General features: G+C 35.9%; 2 protein-coding genes across 2 annotated transcripts in view; both read left to right on the top strand.

Moving 5' to 3' along the window:
- LOC141292653 (glutamate receptor 4-like) overlaps positions 1-20184 on the top strand; it is a 102882-nt gene extending 82698 nt beyond the window's left edge. The window contains exons 5-10 of the mRNA XM_073824688.1: positions 1347-1400; positions 1861-2019; positions 10973-11140; positions 13628-13732; positions 16088-16198; positions 16819-20184. Of these exons, the coding sequence (XP_073680789.1) occupies positions 1347-1400; positions 1861-2019; positions 10973-11140; positions 13628-13732; positions 16088-16198; positions 16819-16851 (630 nt within the window). The 3' untranslated portion in view covers positions 16852-20184. The remainder of the gene's footprint in view (positions 1-1346; positions 1401-1860; positions 2020-10972; positions 11141-13627; positions 13733-16087; positions 16199-16818) is intronic.
- A 443-nt stretch (positions 20185-20627) lies between these two features.
- Positions 20628-23357, top strand: part of LOC141292015 (glutamate receptor 4-like) — a 36713-nt gene continuing 33983 nt past the window's right edge. The window contains exon 1 of the mRNA XM_073823992.1: positions 20628-20819. Coding sequence (XP_073680093.1) covers positions 20628-20819 — 192 coding nt within the window. The remainder of the gene's footprint in view (positions 20820-23357) is intronic.

Genomic DNA, 23357 nt, shown 5'->3' with positions numbered 1-23357 from the left:
TTATTTAATTTTATTTTATTTTATTTTATTTTATTTTATTTTATTTTATTTTATTTTATTTTACTTTACTTTACTTTACTTTACTTTACTTTACTTTACTTTACTTTACTTTACTTTACTTTACTTTACTTTACTTTACTTTACTTTACTTTATTCTATTTTATTTTATCTCCTGAAATAAGATGCAGGTAGATATTCTAGAGGTCATTTTATTTTATTTTATTTTATTTTATTTTATTTTATTTTATTCATCTCCTGAAATAAGACAGGGGTAGATATTACAGAGGTCATTTTATTTTATTTTATTTTATTTTATTTTATTTTATTTTATTAAATAGGACACAGGTAGATATTCTAGAGGTAGTTTTATTTTATTTAATTATATTATTTTATTTTGTCTCCTGAAATAAGATGCAGGTAAATATTCTAGAGGTCATTTTATTTTATTTTATTTTTTATTTTATGAAATAAGACACAGGTAGATATTCTAGAGGTAGTTTTTTTTTTCATTATATTATTTTATTTTATCTCCTGAAATAAGACACAGGGTAGATATTCGAGGTAGTTTTATTTTATTTTATTTTATTTTATTATCTCCTGAAATAAGACCTTAGTACTTATTCTAGAGGTTATTATATTTTATTTTATTACTTTATTTTATTTTATCTCCTGAAATAAGACCCAGGTAGATATTCTAGAGGTAGTTTTTTATTTTATTTACTTTTATCTGCTGAAATAAGACACATGTAGATATTTTAGATGTAGTTTTATTTTACTTTTTATTTTTGTTTATTTTTTATTTTATTTATGTGCGTTATGTATTAAGACAATGCCATATAAAATACACAATCATAGAGAATTATGGGATATACAAATATAATTCAACAACACACCCTGAATGGTTAAACATGTTTTTAAAGGCCTATAAACTGTACTGTACACTGTGAATCAGGTTTAACTAAACAGAATTAAATATGCACAAGCACAAGATCCTGAGGGAACAAAGAACAGATTTCCTCAAGTAATTCAGTTGCAGAAATGACACATTAGAAGGGCATATTTCTTTATTCCCTGCAAACGGATCCCTTGATACTTCCTTTTGCAACATTTTGTAGCTGTCAAAGTCATTTTAAGATATTATTGCTGGTGTTTGCTTCAATATTCCTCAAATTACAGAGCGGTATGGGAAAAGGCAGCCTGTTTGATTAGAAATAATTAATAACAGCGGAATTCTGCTTTCCCAACGGCTTACAGCGCCGCTGTACATTCATATGCCGGGTGAATGCCGACAACTGTATTTGCTTTTAGGATTTGCCCTCACTGCAATGTCTGGTTTATCTCCGCAGATTGTGAGTGTCGGCAAGCATGTCAAAGGCTACCATTACATCATGGCAAATTTGGTGAGCTAAATTGTATTCCTTTATCGCCTTATTCTCCCTGTCAGCTTGTCCTCCTTTCATATTCTGTTTTATCTCTTACTTTCTACATATTCCTCTCCACTCCACTGGTCTCTCTCTCTCTCTCTAGTTGTCTCGGGCCTCTCTGTCTCCTGCCCCCCCTCGTTCTTTTTCTTTCTTAATCCTCGCTTTTCTTTAAGCAAGATACGTCAATTTGAGAGACTAATTCGTATTCCAGTGTGAGCGGTGGTGACAGTGTTTTAATGATGCTGGGAGCTGCAGAGCGTGCTCTCTCTCCCTGCTCTCTGGCTGTGCGCGGAATTGGCTCACAGAGGCGAGCTGGATATGAATGTTTGTGGAATTTCTCTTATCGTAGCACTGCATTGCCAACTACGTTTTAATAATCTCTCTTTCCCTCTCTCTCTCTGTATTTCTCACTCCTTCCCCTTCTTTGCTCTGGCAGGGTTTTAAGGACATCAATCTGGAGCGTTTCATGCATGGGGGAGCCAATGTGACAGGCTTTCAGCTGGTGGACTTCAGCAATCCCATGGTTATTAAACTCATGCAGAGATGGAACAAGCTGGACCAGCGCGAGTATCCCGGCTCTGACGCTCCTCCCAAGGTACTGTCGCCTGGCCCAGTCCAGTGTGGTGCAACTTTGAAGTCAGATACATTAGCATAAATGCATAAACGCCCTGTTTGAGGCGTTCCAGCCACACTGAGAAAAAACACTCAAATCTCTAGAATGAGTCTGATGATCACATCCAGTGGTTTTATAAGCATGTTTCAAGGTTAAAGGTTGTATCAGCGATTTCAAGCCTGAAACATAAAGTGTCAAATTCAGCTTACTTCACGATCCGCTCGCTGCCTGCCCCATAAATTGACTGTAAAAAAAAAACTGCGTCTCTCTGGTCAGCCTAGGGTCCGAGATATGCCAAAAAAACAGTCGGTGCTACCAACCTTTCCACAGAAAAACAAACAGTGTTCCAACCAATCACCGTCAGGGGTTTGGTGTTGTGGACTTTCCTACTGGTGCAGGGATGTGAGGGAGGCGGAGCGAAGGTCCACAACACCAAACCCCTGACGGTGATTGGTTGGAACACTGTTTGTTTTTCTGTGGAATAGTTGATAGCACCGATTGTTTTTTTGGCATTTCTGGGACCCTAGGCTGACCAGAGAGACGCGTTTTTTTTTACAGTCGATTTATGGGGCAGGCAGCGAGCTGATCGTGAAGAAAGGTCAGCTGAATTTGACACTTTATGTTTTAGGCTTGAAATCGCTGATACAACCTTTAAGTAAGCCAGAAAGCTTTTTTTGGTTGAATGGGTGAGTGCAAGTAAGAAATGTAGAATGGATAGATAGATGGGTGGGTAAAATTGAAAATGGATGGATAATGTAACCAAGGAAGAGAGAAAGTTGGGTTGGTTGGAAGGGAGAAACGAACAATCTTAAAAATAAAGGTGCTTCACAACGCCATAGAAGAACATTTCCAATAAGAACCGTCAACATCTGTAGAACCTTTCTGTTTCACATAAGGTCTTTTGTGATGAAAGAAGGTTCTTCAGATTATCAAAATGTAAGAAAGAGATGGTTCTTTAAAGAACCTTTGACTGAATGGTTCTTTGTGGAACCAAAAATGGTTCTTCTATGGCATTACTGTATAGAACCTTTTTAAAGCATCTTTATTTTTAAGAGTGAATGATGAATGGCTAATGTCAGCAAGGAAAGAAGAAAAAATGTGTGGGTGGAAGGAAGGGAAGGAAGGAAGAAGGAAAGAATAAAAGTATGGATTATGAATAAGGAAGAAAGCATGAGTAGAAGGATAGATGATGGATTGTGAAAGGAAGGAAAAATGGATGGATGATGGTGGATGGTGGGTGTATGAAAGCAAAGGAAGTTAGAAAGAAGGAAGGGTGGATGAATAATATAAGCAAAAAGGAAGAAAGAAAGAGTGTGTGGGAGGAGGGAATTGAGGAAAGAAATATAGAAAGAGGATGGATGGATGGATGGATGGGTTTTAGGAAGGAAGGAATGAAGGACAGAAATGAAGAAATGTAGACAATTGAAAAAGTAAGGGATGATGAAAGAGGATGGATGGGTGGAAGAAAAAGGATGGATGATGGATAGTGCAAGAAAAGGAAAAAAGTATGCGTGGAAGAAAGGAAGGAAAGATAAAATAGAGGAGGATGGGTGGATGGTTGAAAGGAGCAAGGAAGGATGAGTTGGTGGAGATGTAAGCAAAAAGGAAGGGATCAATGGGTTTTAGGAAGGAAATAAGGAAGGAATGAAGGACAAAATAAAGAAATATAGGCAATTGGAAAATTAAAGGAGGATGGATGATGCATAGTGTAAGGAAGAAAAAAGTATGGTTGGCTGGACGAAAGGAGAGTGGATGGATGGAAGTATGAATGGATGGAAGAAAAAGGATGGATGAAAGGATAGATGAAGAATGAATGTGAAGTTGAATGTGGATGGTTGGGTTTCTGAAATGAAGGAAGGAAAGAAATATAGACAAAGGAAAAAGGAAGGGATGGATAGGTGGAAGGAAGGAAGGGAAGCAAAAAAGATGAAGGAAGAAGAATCTGTGGTTGGGTTTGTTGAAGGAGAGGAGGATGAATGGAAGGATATATGAAGGAAAGATGAATGGATGGAAGGATGGTTAGATGTGAGTGGTTGGGTTTGTGGAATAAAGAAAGGAACGAAAGAAGCAGACAATTAAAATAGATGGGAAGATTGAAGAAAGTAGGATTGGTGTGTAGAAATATGGATGAATGGGAGAAAATGGATGGATGGAAGGATAGAAAAAGGAAATACGAATGGATAAAAGAATGGGTAGATGTGAGTGGTTGGGTTTGTAGAAAGAAAGAAAGAAAGAAAGACAAATGAAAAAGGAAGGAGTGATTGAAGAAAGTAAAATGGGTGGGTGGAAGTATGGATGGATGGATGGATGGAAGAAAAAGTATAGATGGAAGGATAGATGAAGGAAGAGAGAAAGGATGATTGTGAAGTATAAATTAATGTGGGTGGTTGGGTTTTTGAAATGAAGGAGAAAGAAAGAAATATAGACAGAGGAAAGAAGGAAGGGATGGATGGAAGGGTGAGTGGAAGAAATGTATTAAGCAATATAGATGAAGGAAGGGAGAAGGGGTGGTTGGGTTTGTTGAAAGAAGAAAGGATGAATGGAAGGATAGATGACGAAAGAAAAGAAGGCTGGAGAGATGTGAGTGGTTGGGTTTGTGGAATAAAGAAAGGAAAGAATATAGACAATTGAAAAAGGAAGGGATGATTGAAGAAAGTAGGATGGGTGGGTGGAAGCATGTACGAATGGAAAAGAAATGATGGATAGATGGATGGATGAGTTTTAGGAAGGGAAGAAGAAAGAACTGGAGAAGTGAGTAGTTGGGTTTGTGGAATAAAGAAAGGAAAGAATATAGACAATTGAAAAAGGAAGGGATGATTGAAGAAAGTAGGATGGGTGGGTGGAAGCATGTACGAATGGAAAAGAAATGATGGATAGATGGATGGATGAGTTTTAGGAAGGAAAGAAGAAAGAAATGGAGAAGTAGTTTGGTTTGTGGAATAAAGAAAGGAAAGAATATAGACAATTGAAAAAGGAAGGGATGATTGAAGAAGGTAGGTTGGGTGGGTAGAAGCATGGATGGATGGGAAAAAAATATGGATGATGAATGGATAAATGTATGGATGAGTTTTAGGAAGGAAAGAAGGAAGGAATTAAGAAGTGAGTTGTTGGGTTTGTGGAATAAAGAAAGAAAAGAATATAGACAATTGAAAAAGGAAGGGATGGTTGAAGAAAGTAGGATGGGTGGGTAGAAGCATGGATGGATGGAAGAAAAATGATGGATAGATGGATGATTGAGTTTTAGGAAGGAAAGAAAGAGGGAATAAAGAAGTGAGTGGTTGGGTTTGTGGAATAAAGTAAGGAAAGAAGGAAAGAAATTTAGACAATTGAAAAAGAAATGGATGATGAGGGTGGGTGAAAGTATGGATGGATGGAAAGATAGATGAATGAATGTGAAGTATGAATGGATGTGGGTGGTTGGGTTTCTAAATTGTTTTGAAGGATGGATAGATATGAGCATTTTTACTCATTTTTACTTGTTTTATGCCAGAACTAGAATATCAAAAACACAAGCTGTGCTGATGTATTGTAGTAACACGAAAACACTGTGTAACAAACTGCATCACTTCAACCCGTACTGTGAATTATACACCTACATTATCATAAGCCGTTTCATTCATCCTAGTCTCACCAGACGAATCCTGCTCGTGATTTGATATGCCTGTTCATGTCTGCGTCGTGAAAGCAAGGTCTTTGTTGATCCGTTTTTACTGGGACTCACTTTCCCCCTGGGGCCTGATGAGGATGACATTCTTTGGAGGGCGGTTGCATTGATCCCCGCCTGGTGATGCGCCGCAGTAACGGAAATCCCTTTGGCGTGGCCTGAGGGGACATCGCTTTACCAGGCAGCTGCTTCTCACTGCACACCGCTGGCCAGAGCAGGATGCTGGGGAGGGACACTGTCGGGGTGTAAATAAGAGATGCTGTGGTCCAACCATGTCAACACATGCACGGATCCACATATGCACTGTCACAGACTCGCCCTGTGGTATTTTGACTCGGCTGCTCCGTCTTTCATCCCAAATACTTTAAGCTAGTCCCATAAGCCCTCCTCAGACAGCAGCACGACTGACACCCCAAAAACTCCGAAAATCTCCAAGCTGTTAGCCTTTCCTGCTGAGGCTATCGGAAGTGTCCCAAAGGCACCGTCTAGTGAGGACACACCTTCTCCAGGGATCAATCCGTGTGTTTTTAAGGCTTAGGGGAGCACATGGCATTAGCTGGAGTGATTTAACTGCAACTATTGCAGTGCTTCCTTTTTGTCCTGCGGGAGTCAAAAGATAGCCCTGCTATCGTTTATAATTAATGTTGAGCTATGAAACGGTGGGTAGACTAAATATAAATGCATTGCCTTAAAGGGATAGTACACTCAAAAAATGAATGAAATCCGGTAATTATTTACTTAATGAGAGTCATTAATTTGCATGTATTTAGAAAGAGTCTTCTCATTTCCATAAAATATAATTTTACAATGACCACGTCTGTACTTTAAAAAAAATTACCAAAGAACTCATAAACAAATCGTTTAGTCTGATTTGTGAAAGTAATTCATTGAAAAGAATCAATTCGAAAGGATGATTAATTCACAAATCAGACTGATGTGACTTAGCAATGACCCAAATTTCTTCACGCAAAGTGGTTTCAGAATGGCTTTTGAACATTTATGTGGTGCTTTTATAACTATTCAAAAATCATGGGTGAGTAAGATTTTTGAATTAATGCTTTTATTCAGCTCAGACACATTAAATTGATCAAATATGACCATAAAGACATTTATTATGTTTCAAAGTAAATGTTCATTTGAATGATCTATTATACAGAGAACCTTGTTTTCAGCCTTGATAATAATAAGAAATTAGCACCAATTCAGCATATTAAAATGATTTCTGAAGAATCATGTGACAGGCTGGCTGAAAAAAACATCTAAAATAAGCAAGATCACACTCATAGCAGTCCAATTTAGCTGTATATCAGCATGGCTGTGATTTGGTCATATATTATCATAGCACATACAGCCATATCGCACGGCTACGTTTATTCAACAGTTTGATGACACGAGTGGGTAATACATAAGAAACAACAATGGAGTGTCTTTAAAACCCCTCTTGTAGCAACTACATCTTTCCGCCATCAATTAAAATCTTAAGTTTACAGTCTAACAGCTGAGCCCAAGCCTCCGTTACTAATTCCAAAACATCACCTTAGAACTAGTAACGAAGGAATGTTGAGTTGCTCTGGAACAAATTATAGATTAGAGAGTCCAAAGATTGCACATTAGATTTACCCAATATAAAATATATTTCATGTTTACACACTATAAAGACATCAGAGTCAGCTGCAAATTCCAGAAGATCTGGCCGAGGTAAGGCTGCTCTTTGCAGGCTTATGAGCACTGAATGGCCGCTGACGCCCTGGAGCTCACATCTCTGAAAACGTCATCTTTATTAACAAATCGCACATTTAAAGTCTAAACAAGTACATTCTTGCCCAAAAACTCTTAAAACTATAACAAATTCCGTACAACTCAGAACACTGAGTTGCTTCAGTGAAAGCTTAATGTATTAAAAGCACACTGTATTATGTAGAATAGACAATGAGAGAGAGATGGACTGAGCAAATGTGATTACCTTCATCGATTGTGATAAACATTAATTTGAATGTCTACTGAGGAAAGCGATATCTTTGTAGTAGTAACGTTTCATCTTTTAAGGGTGATTTCTGATGACAGCACTGCTCAGAGCAGTTGTTGCCTGCATTTTACAAGGTGTTAAAAGTAAAAATAACTTACTTGTTTACAACCCTGTTTTAATCTGTTTCAATATACAAGTCTTTACTGCTGACTCACTCATAAAAACAGTCTCATCACCATCTAATAGCAGAACAATGTAACTAAAATCACAATCACGAACACACGCACCATTGTTAAATTTAATAATATTGTGTTTATGCAACAGTTCGACAGCACAAGTATGTCAATTTATAAACAAAATAACAACGTCTTTAGAACTCTTTTTTGTGCAGAACTACTTCCTTCTGCCACAAATTCATATCTAAAGTTTGCAGTTTAACAGCTGAGCCCATCCTCCGTTACTAATTCTAAAACTTCAGAACTAGTAACAAAGGAACGCTGAGTTGTTTCACTGAAAGCTTATTGTATTACTGTATTAAAAGCTCACTGTATTATGTACAGTATTATGATAAAGAGATGGACTGATCGAGTTTGATTACCTGCATCTGATACAGCATTCATTTTGAGATTGACCTATAAACATTAGTTTGAATGTCTGCTGAGGAAAGCGATATCTTTGTTGTAGTATTGTTTCATCTTTTAAGGTTGATTTCCTTGCATTTGTTGGCTGCATCTTACAAGGTGTTGTTAAAAGTAAAAAATAACTTCCTTGTTTACAACCCTCTTTCAGTCTGTTTTCATATAAAAGTCTTTACTGCTGACTCACTCATAAAAACAGTCTATTAGCGGAACAATGTAATTAAAATCACCATTACAAACACACACTGTTTCCCAATTCTAAATACTATTATTAAATACTTATATTATTTATTGAATAATAATATTTAATAAACAACAACAGCCATCATAAAATTTGCTAGGCAATTCAGTCAAAAGTACAAAGGAAGCGCTCTGATATACAGCATTAAAGTGACACAAAATATAACATTTTCCCCTAACAAATAATAGATTAATGAGACCAAAGGTTGTCTGTTACATTTTAGCCTAAATGAATTATATCTTATGCTTAACCACTACAGACGCATTAGAGCTAGCTGCAAATTTCTGAAGATATTGTATAATTTGCAATATTTCACAATAGTACTGTTTTACTATATTTTGATTGATTTAATGCAGTCTTGGTGAACATAAGAGATGATGTTAGGTAAATTTCATTTTTAGATGAACTATCCCTTTAAATACCTTCTTAAATCTCCTGTTATCTCTCTCTCTCTCTCTCTCTATTTCATACTAACTCTGTCGTTCCATCTCATGCACCCTGTGTGCCATTGTAGCCCAGGGGTCTTTCTGTGTGTTTTGTGTGTGTTTGTAACGGTACAAAGAGTTCCAGCTCTTACACTAGAGATCTGCTGATGGAATACCAAAAACCATCTCACAGCACAGCCAGAGTGGCGTCTTTCAACCGTCAACCATCAAGCAAGCAGGACAGTCTGAACACACAGGGGTATTTTTTCCTTTAACAGTGTGCATGTATGTACATTCGGCTCAGGTGACCTCGTCTGACTCAGTTTGATAAAAGAAAAATAGCAGTAAGAGAAACAACGAGGGCACAAAGCATCAGGCCTCTAAAGAACAAACGCGTGTGCAGAGCTGCGGTTTGTTTCCTTTGTAAAAATACTGTGCGTCGCCTGCAGTGATTCATTCCGTGCCGTTTTATCTCGGCGAGGCAGAGAGAAAGAGCACAAGCCACTTATTGGTGCAATCAGGGCAGCCTCCGATAGCAGCTGACCGGCCCTCCCCCCACTCCCACCCACCAGAGACTGAACAGGAAGCGTCTCACAGCTACTGTGTCAGAGCTCACTGATTTCACATGCTCTGTCTGCTCCTAATATGTGCAATGACAAGCATGTGCGAGTCTCTGCTCCACTCTTTTTTTCTTGCTTTTTTCAGTTTGTCCCTTGCACTGTACTTTTGTTGTTTCCCCATTTGATCCAGCTGCAAAACACAGATCGCTATTCTGTGTGATTCCGCTTGGATGTGCTTCGCTCATGAGGGCGTCAGCCCTTACAAATGGCACTCATTAGTGTAAACCTAATGTAGTAAGGTTGATTGACTATACTCTGAATTATGCTGGAGTAATTGATTCTGATTGGTCAATCACCACATTTTGCAGTGAATCTTTTCGTATTAAGACTACTAAACTGTTTAATTATAGGTACTTTCCTGTATATGCGTATTCGACACTGGTTAGTTAGTTTAATGTCTCTTAATTTGGGTAGATAGATACATACATAGCCAATCTGTATATATGGGTATGTATATATTGTACAGAATTCGTGCAAACTGCTGTCCCACAATCAAAAAACACATTTAAAAAGTATTCAAGTATTCAAATCTTAGATGTTTACGAAGATCATTTTATTATCTTTTGAACCCCACAATAATATTTAAAATATCAGTAAGCTTAATATATGTAAAATCATCATTTAGTGGGTACTTTCAATTGGGAGGTGGCTGTCCCGAACCCTAACCACTACATTTCAACTTATGAAAATATTGAAATAATTTTTACATTTTATGCCATTGTTGTTTTCAAAAATATCCTCTTTTTTTTGTCACGACTGAAACATGGGATGTTTTGTCATAAATAAAGTATATTGAATTATTAAATAAGATGTTATGATAGTTTTTGGTTCAATGTATAGTCAAACAAATGAATCCCTAACTTTGAAATCAGTATGATCAACTTTTTTGCCATTTGATTAAAAATACAACAAATCTCATAAATTACATTTGAAATATTGTTAAATGTGCAGTTGTTATTGATTTACCTCTGAAAAAATGTTAATAAAATAGCAAAAATATATATTTACAATGTAGATGTAAGTAAAATGTTAATAGGTCAATTTAACCCTTCAAATTAAATTAAATTAAATTAAATTATTACTGTGTTTCGGTAGTGACAAATTTGGGGAGAGGACAAATATTCCAAAACATTCTGAAAATACAATATGAGGATTAACTGCACAATTACTAGAATTGTGTACCTTGGATATTATACAATTTGCATACATACAATTTTTCGAAAAAAATCATTTTTTTCAAGACATTTCCAACTTCCAAATGCTGTAAAATGCAGTCATTTCATGATACTTAATTAATGTTAACAAATTGTACCTTAAAACACCACAAAAGCGTTACTGTATAAGCATATACTGACCTTTCTATGACCCTCTGTTTCTGTAGTACACTTCCGCTCTTACGTATGACGGAGTCATGGTGATGGCAGAAGCCTTCAGGAACCTTCGAAGACAGAAGGTGGACATCTCCCGCAGGGGCAATGCCGGAGACTGCCTGGCCAACCCCGCTGCCCCCTGGAACCAAGGCATTGACATGGAGCGCACACTCAAACAGGTCACATGCACAGATGAGCAAATGCAGGCTTTTTATGAAATGGGAAAGAAGTGCTTTGTGCAGCGTTTCAATGGGAGAAAGACAGAAATAAATGTCTAATGGAAAAAAACAAGGCTGTGAGGTGACAGAGGGCTGAACAGAACAGTAATCGGCGATCTGAAAATGCGAAATGCCCAAATCTGAATCGATGGAAGGTAGAAAATGACAGTGGAAATGGAAAGGTGTAATTGAGGGAACTATAAGAATAGAGCAAAGCGAGAGCCAAAACAGGAGAGAGTGGCGGAAAACAAGATGGATAGAGACACAGTGAGAGCAAGAAAGATGTGGAATGTGTGTTCTTAGAGCCCAACAACCTACCTCACAAACAAATACATACAAAAAAAATTGATTAACATCCAATAACACTTTATATTTACAGTACTAGGTAAATACTGCCACAGTGCACTTATAAATGCATTAGTAATAAAAAAAATTCTGTAAACAGTTTTTTATTGGCAAGAAATTACTTAATTGCTTTTAATTATACACAGATAGATAAGAAATCTCTCTCATATTTAACATGCTCTACTGCCACATCGCTAAAAGAGTCCAGGCAGAATTTATGATCTTTTTGTATATTAATACTCAGTCATGGTGCAAACTGGCAATGGTTTTGGGATTTTATTTACAGATCTTAAAGGTGACATTACATGAAAATCTAACAGCATGACAAAAGTTCAAGCAAAGCATGTTAACTGTTCTGTCGTTGGCTGCACAGAAAAGCACAGAAGACTATTTAGAGTTCCAGCCTCAGAGGAGACAAGACAGCAGTGGATTTATTGATTTATTTACTGTATATTACACTTCTGCCACACAGATCTATTATGAACATGCAATTTCTTTCCCAGCCGTTTACCTTCACAGACATAACTGACTGTTTTTGTAACTCCTGTGTGTTTTAAATGTAAACTTGTGTGTATTTGACTGTTTAAGCGCAATAAGACATGAAAGAGAACATAGTACTCACATGCCGTGTGACAGCCGCTTTCTGTGTGCATGCTTCGAATGTGTGTGCTCAGAAAACCATACATCAGAAGTTTAAGCTAATATGGTTTAAACGCATGATTTCAATGCGATAGACTTGATAATCTAAACCAAACAGATGTTCTTTGGCACAGTACTTGAGGAACTTATGGAAGCCTGTTTCCACCACTAAATAGCACATTTTAATTTAGTTATTGCGACTTATCTGACTTGTCAGAATTGCAAAATATAAACTCGGAATTCTGAGAAATAAAATCAGAATTGCAGGATGTAAAGTTCTGAGCAATAAAGTCGCAATTGCTTGATATAAACTCACAAATGCGAGTTTGAAAGTCAGAAATCTGTGATATAAACTCGCATTTCTGAGAAATTAAGTCAGAATTGTGTGATATAAACTTGCAATTGCGAGTTAAGTCAAAATTGTGAGATATAAGCTTGCAATTCTGTGAACATATCAGTATTTTTTCTCTTCAGAACTGGACTTTGTAACACACTTTTGCAAGTTTATATCTCACAATTTTGATAAAAAAGAATTGTGAAATACAAACTTGCAATTGCGAGAAAAAAAGTCAGAATATATTTCGTGTATATTTATACAGTTTATATCTCGCAATTCTGACTTTATTTCTCACAATTGTGAGTTTATATCCTGAAATTCTGACTTTATATCTAGGAATTCTGACTTTATAACTCACAATTGTGCATTTATATCTCACAGTTCTGAGAAAAGTCAGAATTGAGAGATAAAAAGTCAGAATTGCGATAAAAAGTTGCAATTATCTTTTTTATTTTCTATTCAGTGGCGGAAACGGGCTTCCATACACTGTAAAACTCAACAAGTTATGGGAACTCAAACCGTTTGAGGACACCGATTGCCTTAAACCATTTAAGTTTTAAAACCAATAAATATGAGTGCTATAATCTCATCTACATTGAGTACTATAAACTCATCTAAATTGGGTTCAATTAACTTAACTCAATGTAGATGAGTATATAGTACTCATATTCATTGGTTTTAAAACTTAAATGTTTTGGACAATCAGTTTCCTCAAACGGTTTAAGTTCCCGTAACTTGTCGGTTTTAGCTGTAAAGGCACAATACTATTCTGGAAAAGGGGACGGGGCATTTAAAGAGACATGCACGAAAATGGCGTATTTCTGCTTCCACTCAAAATAGGTATTTTTAAAATGATATAATAAATGATCTTTGGGATATTTTGAGCTGAAACTTCACAGACACATTCTGGGGACACCTGAGACTTATATAACATCTTGTACAAAGGGGCATAGGTCTCCTTTAAGCTATTTTAGATGGACACCTTTTTGAAAAACACTGGGTAATACTTCCAGAAGAAAGTGATGTTAAAGTTCAAGAAAGCCAGTGAATGTGTAAATGAAAGTGTTTTGAGGTGCTTTGCAGAGGTTGGATAAACTGTAATTACATTGTTTATCACCTAAATCCAGGTGCGCCTCCAAGGATTAACAGGAAACGTCCAGTTCGACCACTACGGGCGCAGAGTCAACTACACTATGGATGTTTTCGAATTAAAAAGTAACGGACCCAGAAGGGTAAGATGTCATTCTTGCATCAAACATTCGTAGTTCTTCCACTTTTTTTATATTATATGCCTCACTTAAAAAGCCTTGTCTGGGTGTTTTCCATCTACGTTTATCTTTGATTCTGAGAAAGTGTAATCATGCTTTGCTTTTGGTCTGTCTCTCTACATCTGTCGAGTGTCATTACGGTGTATTTCATTGTCTTTCTTGATGTGCTTAACGCTCTGTGCTTCACTTGATGCAGCTGTCTCTGCGAGAACAATCCCTGGAGACCCTGATGAGTCTTTATTATTTTATAGTCAGCATTTTCTTTTGTACAATGTAACATCTTGTAAGTCTCTTACAGAACCGCATTTCCATTTCATGCAACTATGGATCTCTTTACATGCTGAAAATCCTGTTTTACAGCTATTTTATCTGCTTTATAAACCCATATGAATAATTAAGACTCACACAAATGACAGATGATAATTTTTTTCAGAAACAGTCGTTATTTCTACTCTGGCATCAAATCTCCCACACAGTGTTTCCTGTGAGACAGTGTCCTCTGTTTTCTACCCACGTCAGCTGACGGAGCGTGTGGGCTATTTGACAAGCAGGCTTTGACCGTCATGCCCCCGTGGGATTGTAGGAAATAAATCTGTTTGAATTATATTTAGTTAAGAAACAGTCTCAATGTGAGAGACATAAAAATGAGAGAGGAAATTTTGTAACCAAATGTACAGTAAAAACAATGCACAAAATTCGGCCTTGAATGGTCTAGTGGTTTTAGCAGCAGAGCTATGTACGTACCATAAAGGCTCGTGTCGCACACCTTCTTCTAAACTTATGGGGAGCCCTCAGCCTCTGGCGTGCTTTATGGAGTGTGGCGGCTCCTGGCTGCTGTTGAGCAGTGCACCAGGGGAAGAGTGATGGGAAAAGGAGGAGGAGGGGAGCACAGGAACGAGCCGCCAGGGTTTGGCACTCATTTTTCAGGCGGTCGTGAGCCCCGCTTTAGGCGGATGCTGGAGCCAGGCTCTTCTTTCTCCCGTTCATCTGGGTCTCGTAAGGACACGGGCACACGCCGCTGCTCGCGTCTCCTCGGCCTGACAGTTTTATCATCCCACAGCAAAATATTACACGTGGTGACACCGTGTTCTTAAGCCACACAAAATCTACATAAGCACTTAGAAAATAACTTTAGCAGTTTTTGAGATAAGACTAAGAAAATCTATTAGTCGGAGAGACAATACACTTTCAGAAGTTTGTTTCTGTAAGATTTTTTAAATGTTTAAAAGTCTCTTAGGTTCACTAAGGCTGCATTTCTTTGATCAACAACAATATTGAGAAGAACAGTATACACTACCAGTCAAAAGTTTTTGAACAGTAAGGTTTTTTAAAGAAGTCTCTTCTGCTCATCAAGCCTGTATTTATTTGATCCAAAGTATGGCAGAACAATACAATTTTTAAATATTTTTTCTATTTAAAATAACTGTTTTCTTTTTGAATATATTTTAAATTGTGATTTTTTTCTGTGATCAAAGCTACATTTTCAGCATCATACTCTATCTTCAGTGTCGCATGATCCTTTAGAAATCATTCTGATATGCTGATGTGCAATTTAAGAAAATTTTTTATTATTATTATTAACATTGAAAACAGTTAAGTACATTTTTTTCAGGATTCTTTGATGAATAGAAAGATACAAAGATCAGCATTTGTCTGAAATAAAACGCTTTTGTAACATTAAACACTATACCCAAAGCTTGGAGTCAGTATAATTTTTTAGTTTTGTTTTTTAGGGAAAGAAATTATATAAATTAATACTTTTTTTTAGCAAGGATGCTTTAAATTGTTTAAAAGTGATGCTTTATAACATTTATGATGTTACAAAAGATTTCTATTTTAGATAAGTGCTGTTCTTCTGAACTTTTTATTCATAAAAGTAACCTGAAAAAATTCTACACAGCTGTTTTCAACATAATGATAATAATAATAATAAATGTTTTTTGTGCAGCAAATCAGAATATTAGAATGATTTCTGAAGGATCATGTGACTGGAGTAATGATACTAAAATCAGCTTTAAAATCACAGGAATAAATTACATTTTAAAACATATTCAATTATAAAACAGTTACTTTAAATAGTAAAAATATTTCAAATTTTCAATGTTTTTGCTGTACAGTACTTGGTAAGTGGAAGAGACCTCCTTAAAAAACATTTAAAATCTTACTGTTCCAAAAATTTTGACTGGTAGTGTATAAATTTTTTTTTAATAATAATAATTCTGCACATTTAGACACATTTACCCATATGGGCAGGCTTGCATGTATTTATATGCTCCAATTGGGTCTGGAGTCTCATTCTTGTCTTTGTCCCATCTCCAGATCGGATACTGGAATGATGCTGATAAGTTGGTTCTGACCCAGGATCAAGCTTTGCTTCCCAATGAAACGTCTGGCATGGAGAACAGAACCGTAATTGTGACGACTATTATGGTGAGTAGCTGCATTTCCTGAGACTTTATCTGACACATTTTGCAGCAAAATAACTTGTGGTGTTTGTCCTTCATCTGAAAGCTTCCATACACCAAAAGCCCCTCTCATACACATGATGAAAAAACGAACATTTCTCAATGGCGATGAATTTCTTCATAACCTGCACACACAAAGATTCCGATCTGCAAACACTGCAGAAATTCACAGCTGCACCGAGCTGTTCATCAAAGAGCATTTTCTCTGTGACTTGTCAGTCATACTGCTGTCCATTCAGGTAACCCAAATGTTTTTTTACGTGTGCTGAAAAGCATCTCTCAACAGTGCTGTGTAAATGTGTGCTGCCATGGCATCATGAACACGCCGTGTGCATCATCTGCCTTTCTCACGTAGTGTCAAAGTTACCAGAACTGCTGTCTTGGACTCTTTGTATTTTGTTTTGTTCATTTTGTCGACTGTGTGAATTGAAACACTGCATGAATGGGATACATTTCCTATAAATTTTGGACAGTATCGTCCATGTATATGCAGTGATTCAAGGATGTAATGGACGTTCAGACACATATTTGTAAATGCTAAGGTTTTGGAGTGTCGCACCTGAAGCCAAATCCTCCTCTTTTCAGCCCCTGGTGAGGAACCCCTTATTAAGAAACTGAACAGCTGATGGACTGCCGAGGTGAAATCAAGCGCTAACTGAAGCTCGGACAGACAGAGAGACAAATCAGAACTGAGGGCAAAAACATGGACGCTACTGCCTGAGCCAAAATAAAGCCACAATGAGAAATCAAGCCCTGGATGAAGACAAAGACAAGCTCTAATAAGCAACTCAATCATGAATGGAGAAGACCTGTAGTGCTGCCAGAATTGGAAAATTGGATGGGCTTATGGAAGCCAAACAAAGTCTTTACATTAGCATTTATATCATGTATATGGCAAACAGAAGAACCAGGTTTTTATAGCATGCAGCATACTGTATATAAAATTATCATTACTGTCCAATTGCATTCATTAAAGGGATAGTTCACCTAAAAATAAAAGTTCTGTCATTAATTACTCAGCCTTGTGTCGTTCCAAACCTGTAAGACCTTTGTTCATTTTCGGAACACAAATTAAGATACTTTTGGTGAAATCCGACAGCTTTCTGACCCTGCATAGACAACAACGCAACCGACACAATCGAGGCCTAGAAAGGTAGTAAGGACATCATTAAAATAGTCCATGTGACATTAGTGGTTCAACCTGTAATGTTATGAAGCTATAAGAAAGCTTTGTACGCAAAGAAAACAAAAATAACTTTATTCAACATTTTCTTCGTACCAGATTACTTCTATTCTATTCTATGATACCCTTACTACCTTTCTGGCCTCAAACATTTCAGCTGTGTTGCTGTCTATGCAGGGGCAGAAAGCTTTTGGATTTTATCAAAAATATTCATTTGTATTCAAAAGATAAACAAAGGTTTTACAGGTTTGGAACAACATGAGGGTGAGTAATTAATCCCAGTATTTTCATTTTTGGGTGAACTATCCCTTTAAGACTTTTCAAATAATATCGTGGATGTCCATATGCAATTCTCATTTTCCCATTATGGTTTATACTTTTTACATTTTGAAGGGACAGTTCACTCAAAAAAGAAAATGATCATTGTTTGCTGATCCTCATGTTTCCTAATGTGTATGACTTTCTGATGTGGAACACAAGAAAGATTTGAAGAATGTTCATGCTGCTCATTTTCCATACAATGAAGGTGGATAACGAGATATGTCATTTTAACAACATCTTTTCTTGTAATAATGAGTTGTTTTCTCTTTAAAACGACATCTTTTCTGGTAAAAACAAGATGTTATGTCAATAAAACGTCATAATTATTTTGTTAAAACGACATCTTTTCTCGTTAAAATTACGTATTTTCTCGAAATAAGATGTTTTCTTGTTAAAACGACATCTTTTCTCGTAAAAACAAGATATTATGTTGTTAAAATGACAATTATCTCTTTAAAATGACGTTTTCTCATAATAAAAACATTTTATCATAAAAACAAGATATGTCGTTAAAACGACATAATCATTTTATTAAAACAACATTTCATTTCAAATTAAATGACAATTATCTTGTTAAAAATTAATTTTTTCTCATAATAACGAGGTGTTTCTCATTAAAATGACATCTTTTTTCATAAAAACAACATATTTTCTCGGTAAAATGACATCTTTTCTCATAATAACAAGATGTAATAACAAGATACATAACATAATTACAAGATCTTGTTAAAATATCTTTTCTCGTGAAAGAAGAGATATGTTGTTAAAACGTAAATTGTCTTGTTTCAATTACATCTTTTCTCATTAAAACAACATAAAACATTATTAATAACAACATTATTTTCTCATAAAAATGAGATGTTATATCATTAAAACAGCATCCATTTGCGTTTTCTGTACACATCTTTTTTCTGTAAAATGACATCTTTTCTCATAATAACGAGATGTTTTCTCGTTACCACAGTACCTTTCCCTGTAAAAATGAGATATGTCATTAAAATTACATAATTATCTTGATAAAAGAACATTTTCTCATTAAAACTAAAAAAATCTCTCGTAAAAACGAGATATGTCATGTTATTAAAAACTGTTATTTCTGAAAAATCAACTTTAGGCTTGGAATATTTATTTATTTGAATAACTTTGAAAGTTTGATTTAACAACAAATCGAAATGAGAACAAAAATAAAGTAAAATGATTTTATTGTTTGATTTTATTATTATTATCATTATTACTATTATTTAGTTCTTTTTGGAAAAACAGAAAAACGAAAATTAGGCTAGATTTTTCATATTTTTTGTTGAAGAGCTAATGCTTTAATATTTATGTACAAAATACAGTAAAATAAAGTTCTATGAAAGCATCATAAAGGCTGTCCAAATGACCTGTGTGCTATAATCCAAGTCTTTTGATATTGGCTGTTCATATTAAATGGAAAATCTTCTTCTCAAAATCTTGGTTGGTCACCATTCACTTTCATTGTGGAAAAGAGCAGCTTGGACAAACAATGAAGATGGATAGAGAATATAGCTTCAGAACAAAAGCACTATGAAAGCTTCATAAATAACTTTCAAAACCACAGAATGAAATTTAACTGGTTTGTCATTCACTTGCATTGTATGGAAATGAGCAGCTTGGACATTCTGCCTAAATATCTCCATTTGTGTTCCACAGAAGAAAGTCAGTCATGAATTTCTAAACTCAGATGGTGTGTAAATGGGTTCCATTTTAGGTGAATTATCCCTTTAGGTTTAGATATTTTAATGTGGTATTTGCAAGAACGTGATTTTGCTTGACTGCATATGCACCACTTCATGATGCAGGAATACAAATCACCCCTGCTATGTGCTAGATTTATTTATTTTATTATTATTATTATTATTTTTATTTATTTATTTATTTATTTTTTTTTTTCATTTTTGTTGGCCAGGAACAACACTGCCCTGTGCTTGTAAAAAAGATTTCAGGAGAAGGTTGCATTCTCATACATCAAACAAATTTGAGATGAAACAGATCTTCCGTTGACATTCAGTACGGAGAGCTCTATTTGCTGTGTGTGAAATATTTAATTCTCCCTACTGGGCTTTCTGCCTTTCATCATTTTAGCCTAGCCATATGGCTTAGAAAACATTTGTAAAAGGAAAGCAGGTTTTCTGGATTTTTATGTAAATGTTCTGCCATCACCTTGCAAGTGAACATTTTTATTTGCTGCTGTATAGCACCTGTATTGTGTTAGAATTTGTTTGTTATGACAGTACATCATACTGCCGACTAAAAATGACCAATTGTGTTTGTGGTGTGGCTTTTTCCTGCGCAAATGTTCCTTTTTATCCTATGAACTGTAACCCCTGATAGGCTTAAGGAGCAAAATTATGTGTCTTTGCCTGTGACAGGTTTACAATAGCAGTTTGCTGTTCAAATGTTTGATAAAGGCATGCAATTGTAATAAATTGTGGTTGTGAATTTTATGGGTCAGTTATCATTGCTTTGAATCATGTATAGCTGTGCTTAATGCTTGTATGAACTCTTTGTTATGGTTTCATACATACTTTCTTAAGCATTTATTCCTGATTGAAAATCCTTGTTATTTTATGTAGGAGAATATTGGCTCGAAAACAAAAGCAATATGTTCATATGGCTAGTATTTGAATAGCAAATCAATCAGCCACAGGCTCACATAATGACTGTAATTATCTTTAATACCACTTCTACAACAATTTTATTCAAGTATAACTGCGCAATACATCATGTTTAGATTATAGAATGCAAATTATATGTAGCAACATGCCTAAATTCAGTAGTTTAAACATTTTGCTTGTTTATAAAAGTGTGACATGTTGGCCATTGAAAGTACTTCGTTGTTTTGTTCATTTAGGAAGGGCCGTATGTAATGCTGAAGAAGAACTGGGAGATGTACGAGGGGAATGAGCAATATGAGGGATACTGCGTGGATTTGGCGTATGAAATCGCTAAACACATCGGATTCAAGTATAAGATCTCCATCGTGCCTGATGGAAAGTATGGAGCTCGGGACCCAGAGACAAAGATCTGGAACGGGATGGTTGGGGAGCTGGTGTACGGGGTGAGTTATTTTCCTCTTACTTTTGCAATCACTTTATATTCAGTTGAGGTCAAAAGTTTACATCCATCTTTGAGAATCTGCAAAATGTTAATTATTTTATTAAAATTATACAGATCATACAAAATGCATGTTATTGTTTATTTAGTACTGACCTGAATAAGATATTTTACATACAAGATGTTTACACATAGTCCACAAGAGAAAATAATAGTTGAATTTATAAAAATGACCTCATTCAAAAGTTTTCATCCTCTTGAATCTCAATGCTGTGTCTTTACCTGAATAATCCACAGCTGTGTTTTTTGTTTAGTGATAGTTGTTCATGAGTCCCTTGTTTGTCCTGAACAGTTAAACTGTCTGCTGTTCTTCAGAAAAATCATTCAGCCCACAAATTCTTTGGTTTTTCAGCATTTTTGTATATTTGAACCCTTTCCAACAACGACTGTATGATTTTGAGATCCATCTTTTCACACTGAGGACAACTGAGGGACTCATATGCAACTATTACAGAAGGTTCAAAGGCTCACTGATGCTCCAGAAGGAAAAATGATGCATTAAGAGCCAGAATCGAGATGTGTACATTTTTCTTATTTTGCCTAAATATCATAGTTTTTTTCATTTAGTACTGCCCTTTAGACGCTACAGAAGATACTTACATGTTTCCCAGAAGACAAAATAAGTTCAAATTACCCCGATCTTCAAATTCAACAAGTTTTCACCTCCCGGCCCTTAATGCATAATTTTTTCTTCTGGAGCATCAGTGAGCATTTGAACCTTCTGTAATAGTTGCATATGAGATCCTCAGTTTTCCTCAGTGTGAAAGGATGGATCTCAAAACCATACAGTCTAGGGCTGCACGATATCTTGCATGCGATATCCAATGCACATCTTGTCAGTAAAGCCGGATCTGTAAATAGTAGTATATCTCCATCACCTGTGCGCCTTCAGGTAAAGCAGCGCTTACTACAGAGAGTCGTAAGTCACTGACAAGCTGTGCAAAAACACGCAGACGATATCATCAAGTTTGCACTGTTTGTCAGTGAATTACGTCTCTGTGTAGTAAACGCTGCTCTATCTGAATGTGCACAGGTGATGGAGATTTACTACTGATTACAGAACCGGCTTTACTTTAAGTTGCGCATTGGATATCACATGCGAGATATTGTGCAGCTCTAATACAGTCATTGTTAGAAAGGGTTCAAATACACAAAAATGCAGGAAAACCAAAAAATTTGTGGGACTTGAAGGATTTTTCTGAAGATCAGGTCAAACACCCATGTCATCCAAGATGTTCATGTCTTTCTTTCTTCAGTCGAAAAGAAATTAAGGTTTCTGAGGAAGACATTCCAGATTTTTTCTCAATATAGTGGACTTCAATTGGAATCTACATGATCCCAGCCGAGGAATCAAGATCTTATCTAGCGAAAAGTCAGTAATTTTCTAAAAAAAAAATACAAATTTTTATACTTTTTAACCACAAGTGCTCGTCTTGCATTAGCTCTGTGATGACCCTCCACCATCGTGTAGAGCCCTTTGAAGCTGCATTGAAACTGCAATTTGGACCTTCAATGTTTTCCTCAAAAACCTTAATTTCTTTTCAACTAAAGAAAGAAAGACATGAATATCTTGGATGACACTGGAACGAGTAAATTATCAGGAATTTTTTATTCTGGAAGTGAACTAATCCTTTAATGACTTGTATACAGTACAAAATGGAAATACTCAATGTATGGATTTTCAACATGGAGTAATCAATAAAGGCCTGATGTGGATTTAAGATAAAAAAAAAACAGTAATTTTCTTTGTAAACTTTGAGTTGTCTGGTAAAGAGAAAAAAAGAAAAGAAAAAAAAGACCAACCTTTCAAAGGCTGATGTTTATTAATGAACACAGCATACAGCCAGTGCTTGTCATCTTGTAGATTTTTGCTGAGCGCTGGAAAACACACAGCCCAAAAGTTTTTTTTTCCTCCTCTTGAAAGTGTCGGGCAGTAAAGAAACTTTAATTTCTTTTTTGGATTAGTCTTGCGCAGCCTTGCCGAGGTCTAAAGTGTCACTAAGTCACCAACAATAATCTAGTTTTTGGATTTACCATGCAGCAAAATGCGCAGCCAGACTTTAGACTCTACAGTTTTTTCTGTTTTTTGCTGTAAGCATCTTTTTTTTCTTCTCCTGCATTGATTAGTTTATCCTCCTTCCCCAAACCTAAACCTCAGTATTAAGCCTCTTGGATTAACTCCTTGGATTTTTGCCATTAATATGCAAAGCCCTGTTCAATTAGAGAAGTTATGAAATATGATGTGAGGAGAGGTGGGAATCGGCAGATTATGCTTTATTTTCTCTTTTTATTCACTCTTTTCTCCTCTAAGTATAATGTTCAAATAGAGATCTCAGCTTTGAATGCAAATATTTAGTGTTGGCTTATCCAATCAAATGGCTTAGCTAATAAACTTCGCAAAGTCATCATATCTGTTTTGCTTAGCTTGAAGTGATTAAAGATATTAAACATGCTTTTCTGTTGTTCTAGAAAGCGGAAATCG

Source organism: Garra rufa, chromosome 19, assembly GCF_049309525.1.
Source record: "Garra rufa chromosome 19, GarRuf1.0, whole genome shotgun sequence".
NCBI classification, from domain to species: domain Eukaryota; kingdom Metazoa; phylum Chordata; class Actinopteri; order Cypriniformes; family Cyprinidae; genus Garra; species Garra rufa.
The sequence above is the reverse complement of the archived record's forward strand: the minus strand, read 5'-3'. Positions and strand labels throughout refer to the sequence as shown.